General features: G+C 41.4%; 1 protein-coding gene across 1 annotated transcript; it reads left to right on the top strand.

Annotated features, from left to right (window-relative positions):
* Positions 1-245: 245 nt before the first annotated feature.
* LOC308102572 (chemerin-like receptor 1) lies at positions 246-1,277 on the top strand (the record flags this gene model as incomplete). Its single annotated transcript, XM_080452340.1, has 1 exon — positions 246-1,277. One exon carries the CDS (start codon positions 246-248, stop codon positions 1,275-1,277), a length of 1,032 nt encoding a protein of 343 aa, XP_080308466.1.
* Between the last annotated feature and the right edge of the window lie 5,453 nt (positions 1,278-6,730).

Genomic DNA, 6,730 nt, shown 5'->3' with positions numbered 1-6,730 from the left:
GCATTTAGAATACACTTTTCTCCTGTACATGCCCCGGATACAGTTATTAAAAGGTTTTATGTGGTTTCTAATACATTTTTTGCATAGTTCTTTTTTGCATTACTTAATGTAATGTAGGAAACTGTTTTTTTTCTGCAACCCAAAATGTCCAACTGACACAAATGCATCCATGACATTTATAACTAAAATTATCTTGCATAAACTTCAATGTGCATTTCCCTTTCTTTATACAGTAGGAGTGCACCATGGCATCCGTGACGTCACCTTCACCTACCAGTGCAGATTATTACGACACACCAGCTCCAAACATCACTAACGACCCTTCACCACCGTGCATTGACCAACCATGGTGCGTCACCTTGCTTGTAATACGTGTGATCATCTTCCTGCTCGGGGTTGCAGGCAACGGCCTGGTCATCTGGGTCATTGGCTTCAAGATGAAGCAGAAGACAATGACCACAACATGGTACCTCAGCCTGGCCGTCTCCGACTTCCTCTTCTGTGCAACGCTGCCTTTCCACATCCATCTGACAGCAACAGGATCTTGGATCTTTGGACTTTTCATGTGCAAGTTCACCTCCTTTGTCTTGTACCTCAACATATTCAGTAGCGTTTTCCTGATGGTTGTCATCAGTGTTGACCGTTGTGTGGCTGTTGTGTTTGTATTTTGGGCACGAAACAATCGTACGCTGAAAAGGGCAGCGCTTACAGTGGTCGTGGCCTGGCTCTTTGCGATGGTGCTGAGCATTCCCTCCTTAGTGGTTCGCGACGTTAAAACAGACGATGATCAGGTTACTTATTGCTACAACAATTATGGAATGCTACGCAGCGGCTCTATAGGTGTCCCTGTCTTTCGCTTTGTTCTAGGCTTCGTATTCCCTCTGGTTATCATCATTGTGTGTTATTCTATTATCATTGTAAGGCTACGGAACAACAGGATGGCCAGAACGGCCAGGACGGCCAAGCCCTTCAAAGTCATGACTGCCGTGATTGTCACATTTGTCCTCTGTTGGCTCCCCTACAACATCTTTATTTTACTAACCATCATCCCCGGTCTGACTGACTACGCATTTATTGACATTGGACTGTTTATATCAGTGGCTCTTGCGAGCGCAAACAGTTGCATCAACCCGTTCCTCTATGCGTTCATGGGCAAAGGCGGCAAGCAAAAACCGCAGAGTTCTTTGGTTTCAAAAATTGCAAATGCTTTCAATGAAGAGAAAAAGATCCACGGTGTAACAGATGTCCATGTTCTGAGTCCAACGTCCACCACCTAGAGACAAACAGGAATTTAGTCTATGTTAGTCTAGGATGGCTCAATGTAGAACAGGGTTTCTCAAAGTGGGTGCCGTCACTGCCGTGGCACCCTAGGGTGCCTTGACGCAAGTCCAGGGGTGCCTCAGTTTACTTTGATAATATTTGAAATGTATCAATGTCCCTTCCACTGTACTTGGTGCGTTCTTTTTCAGTCTACAGTACACCAAGTCTCTTCACAAAAAATAGCAGATATACCAGCTCCCGACGCGTTGGGAGCTTGTAGATCTGCTATTTTTTTGGTGAATGTTCCCCCCAGAATAGCGATGCTGGGGTTTAAGTGGTTAAACGCCAAGTGTAACAATTCTTTTCAATCTGTCCTAGTGGAAACTGATATTCTCTCAAGCTTTCCTCATGACATACTGTATCCTAGGAGGAAATATTTACATATTTGTGTAACATTAGTATGACATAAGGTGCTATAAAGTATCAATGTAACTCAGGGGTGCCGTGGATGAAAAAGTTATTTACAGGGGTGACCTGAGCCAAAAATGTTTGAGAACCACTGAGGTAGAAGACAGAGTGCAACATCTCTCAATGGGTCTGGTCTTTAAGATACTCAGAGGATCAATGGGTCTGGTCTTGAAAAGAGACCGCAAGGACTTTTTTTGGTTTGTTCCTTTTAGACAAAGTGACTGTACTTATGCTGTTTTTTTACATTTCTGTCTAATAAAATATTCAATCAATTCAATCAATCAATAAGATACTCAGAGGATCAGTGGGTCTGGTCTTTAAGACACTCAGAGGAACAATGCCCAGATATATACTTGTCAAACTACTTCTCTAGAGTGAGTGATGTCCGTGGTCATAACACCAGAACGAGATCATCTGACCTCGTTCTCCCAAAATTTGGCTCAAGCTTTGTTGAATTATAGGATGATTACAAATATTTCCTAGGGGAAATATAACTCCCTAGGTGGCGTAGTTGGCTACTAGTCCTCAATACCGCCCTGTGTTACAGCAGCATAGTAGAATGCATTCTCCCCCATTATGCATGTTTGAGACAAATTCTGGGGGAACGAGGTCAGTGGGTGCTGGGGTTCAAGTGGCTCAAATTAAATCAGTGTTATTGTTGTTAAACCTTTCCATTCAGACCATCAGCAAATATGTTAGACAAACCTCAAACGTCCCTCCACCCTTTTTAATTGCTCTTCCTTGTCATACAGGCAGTGGTGGAAAAACATGTTAGGGTTACCCTCAAAACCCTCAAAATGTTACGTGAGTAAAAGTACAAAAGTATTGGTATCAAAATGTACTTAAAGAACCAAAAGTAAAAGTACTAAAATGTTTGAAAGTGGCAAATCTACAAGCTCACAGCGCGTCGCGATGTGAGCTTGTAGATCGTCTATTTTCAGTAAATGTACTTAGTTACTTTACACCACTGCATACAGGAATGTATGTATTTATATTTAATTCATGTTCCTTGTGGAATATGGAACTGTGCTGACGCATCAGGATGTAGTGACACAGCATTCCTTTAAATGCTGCCATGTCCTTCATGCGAGGGGCGAACGGCTTTTTCCTAGCGACTTGCAGGCGAGGGGGCGGGGGGCCGGGTGAAGTCAAGGCACAGACGGCTGTGTGTGTTGTTGGTTGTTGACGGACAACAGATGCACGCTTATGAGAAACAACACAAATAAAACCTGGCAAAACATTTGCGTGCATTAGCGCAAGATGAGGATAAAGCAAACATTCAGTCTAAATGTCCAGTTCACAACTACTACTACTACTGTTGTATTTGAAACTTTAAATTTCTCTAAATATTATAAACTTTCACGACAGCCTAAGTACAAATATAATTTATGAAAAGGCTATTATAGGCTATAGTGGACTTCACTGAATGACTGAAACTTTTTTTTTTACTCTCTTGGTGTTTTGTTGTAGGGGATTATCTGGCACATGTATCTGTTATGAAAGAGTGAAATGGCTATAGTCCTTGGGAAACCATAAACCTACGTAGGCCTACATCTAAATGAGTTGCCATATTTACATTTCCTTACTAATTACAAATTCCTTAGATTACAAATCCTTATAAGCTATACATTTCTGGGATGCATAGTAGCGTGGCCTCCCAGCCCCACCCACCTCCTTGCCTGCAAGTCGCTAGGAAAACGCTGTTCGCGTCCTTCATTATCTGATCACTCAACACGTATCTGTTTGACTTTCTGTCAACAGTGCAAACAGCCTACCATCTGTATACTAATAACAACCAGAGCGCATAGCATCATCAATCTGGGAGTCTTTGACATGAAAATGTTTGAGAACCACTGTTGGGGTGTGTGTGTGTGTGTGTGTGTGTGTGTGTGTGTGTGTGTGTGTGTGTGTGTGTGTGTGTGTGTGTGTGTGTGTGTGTGTGTGTGTGTGTGTGTGTGTGTGTGTGTGTGTGTGTGTGTGTGTGTGGGGGAAAAAAAGTACTCACATTTTTGCTTAAGTAAGAGTATCAATACTGCAATATAAAAATACTCTGTTACAAGTAAAAGGCAAAATACTACTTGAGTAAAAGTACTAAAGTATTAGCATCAAAATATACTTAAAGCACCAAAAGTGAAAGTACTACAATGTTTGAAAATAGCCTATGACATAGGGCTGAAGTGGTGAATGAATGTCTTATAATATAATAATTTATATTTACAAAGTAACTAGCAACAAAAGTTTTCAAATAATTGCAGTGGAGTAAAAGTATAGGCTATAACATTTGCTTCTGAAATGTAATGCAGTAAAAGTACTGAACATTGTAAATACTCAAGTAAAGTAAAAATGCCTCAAACTTGTTCTTAAGTACAGTACTTGAGTAAATGTACCTAGTTACTTTCCGTCACTGGTGTGTGTGTGTGTGTGGGAGGTCCTGAGGCAGTCTCAGGCCCAGGGGCCATGGATGTTCATGGAGCACTGTGACTCATAGATATAGAAACGTAGATACCTCATTGGCTGCTGCAGTTCATGGGGGGGGGGGGGGGGGCTTCTAATGCATTCATGTCCATTGAAGCAGGCGGTCTCTCCTACCATTAAAATCATCACAACTCCCTGAGTTTTCAACCGATTTTTTTGCTTTAAAGTGTCATGGGTGCCAATGTCATCTGCTAGGTGTTGTTGCACTGTGTTTTATCAAGTTCAGAGTCAACACAGCACATCTACCGGGGGATTTTAGAGCACTTTGTGCTTCCGTACGTTGACATATATGGTCAGTTATGTACTGACCATATATGGTATTACTGTGCTTGACTGACCAGCCAACTGGCCTGATATATATACTCTATGGCAGTGGTCTTCAACAGGGGGTCCTGGACCCTTAGGGGTCCTCAGAGTTACTACAGGGGGTCCACCAATCATTTTTTTGTGAAAGGATTTTTCTTTTTTTACATTAACCATTTGAACCCTAGTGTCTCTATTCTGAGGAGAACTTATCCAAAAATAGCCGATCTGAAAATAGCCGATCTACAAGCTCACAACGTCTCACAGTGCAAGGCGTTGTGAGCTTGTAGATCGGCTATATTTGGCAAAGAGGTATAGGTGTAGAGGGGAAAAAGAGCAGACCAAGTAAAAACAAAAAAAAAGTTTAATCTGAAACACAATTTTATACAATATAGAGGGGGTCCCTACTTCATCTCTCTCTCAGCTAGGGGGTCCTTTGCCTGAAAAACGTTGAAGACCCCTGCTACTCTAAATAAGTGAAATAGCTTTTGGCCCTGTGTTGTTTAGTGGCCCCTCAATGTGTGATTTCAATTTTGAGTTGATGAATTCATGGTTTGGGGAATTTTGTGTAAAATAGGCCCCTCCTACAAAATTCGGAAGGCAATCATAGCCAATCGGAATGGAATATGAAAAATGTATCACATGAAAAGATTATCACTTGACAGTCCAGGGAGAATGCACAGTATCAGCAAAACATATTTGTTTTGAAGAAAATGCTGAATCTAGTTTTGTGCAAATGGGCTTGGCATCCAAGGAACCCAGGTCTAACCGGGTAATTTTCAAAGTTTGAAACTTCACAACATTCTGATAGGTGCGAGCACTCAAAAGATGTAGAGTAGTAGAGGAAGTAAAGTTAAAACAAGTTTTATCTATCAAAATGTTCGACACATGTTGGCATTTTTATAGGATAAAACTTGTTTTAAATTTACTTCCTCTCTTTTACATGTTTTAAGTGCTCAGATCTCCTCTTCCTTTTTAAGTCTATATTCCCACTGATCCTAGAAGCACCTTCAATACACTTTTAAGACACTTTTTATCTCCTGTGAGCACCCAGTACGTTGGCCTCTGTGTTTTTTCTTTGCAAATTCAAGGTATTGAAGAACCTTTGTTCTGTCAGATAACTCACGAATAGATTGAACCAATATTATAGACCCAATATATTGAGACAATATTATTGAATGAATCATACAAGTGTGGATGTAATATTTTATCTTGGCGTTCAGGCTCTGCTATATTTTTTTCTCCCTGCTCAGCACAATTCAGACAACCATCATTAAACCATTAAGAGCAGGGAGATAGATAGATCCTCGGAGCACAGGTCTCCGCCAGGTCAGGTAGGTTATTGTGGGCCAGCAATGTTCAGAATTTGCCAATCAAGATGGAATATAAAAAATCGGACGGAACCATCTTGATCACTTGACTATAGACGAATCCACTGATAGCTGCGGTGTCAACGCTCCGCACCGCGACACCGCAGCAATGGCCGCCTACAGGCAGCGCGTCTGTGGATTCGTCTATAGAGATAATGTGTACCGATGTGCATGATGTTTGGACAAAATGTGTAGGAGTAATATAAAAAAGAAAAATCGGCCTCCTGCTGGCGCTATAATAGGGCAATGTTAAAAGGGTGGCGTTTGTTCTTCAACGTAGTGCGAATGTGCGTGCAAAGTTCCACCGCATCGTACTGCTGAGTTCATGATTTGCGGCATTTTGTTCAAAACGGGCCACTCCTGCAAACTTTAGATGTCAATGTTAGCCAATCAGGATGGAATATGAAAAATCAAACAGATCCATCTTGATCACATGACTATAGAGATCATGTATACCGATTTGCGTGAAATTTGGATAAAATATGAAACTTAAATTCAAAATATGTGTTTTACATAAGTCGGCCTCCTGGTGGCGCTAAAAAAGGCTAATGTGAAAAATGCAGGGCAGATGTTTTTCCTTGGCCTCTAGGGAGTATGCGTGCAAAGTTTCACGCAGATAGGTGCAGTTACAGTTTAAAACGTAAATTGGCCTTTTATAGCGCCACCATAAGGCTGATTTGAAAATGTTCAAGTGGCATTTCTTCCTCGGCCTAGTGGGAATGTGCGTGTGAAATTCCACGGAAATCGCAAGCTGCGTTCATGATTTGAGGCATTTAGTTCAAAATGGACAAATCCTGCAAACTTTGGAAGCCAACCTTAGCCAATCAGGATGGAATATGGAAAATCAGACAGAT

This window comes from Gymnoscopelus braueri (assembly GCF_963280865.1).
Source record: "Gymnoscopelus braueri genome assembly, chromosome: 16".
NCBI classification, from domain to species: Eukaryota; Metazoa; Chordata; class Actinopteri; order Myctophiformes; family Myctophidae; genus Gymnoscopelus; species Gymnoscopelus braueri.
The sequence above is the reverse complement of the archived record's forward strand: the minus strand, read 5'-3'. Positions and strand labels throughout refer to the sequence as shown.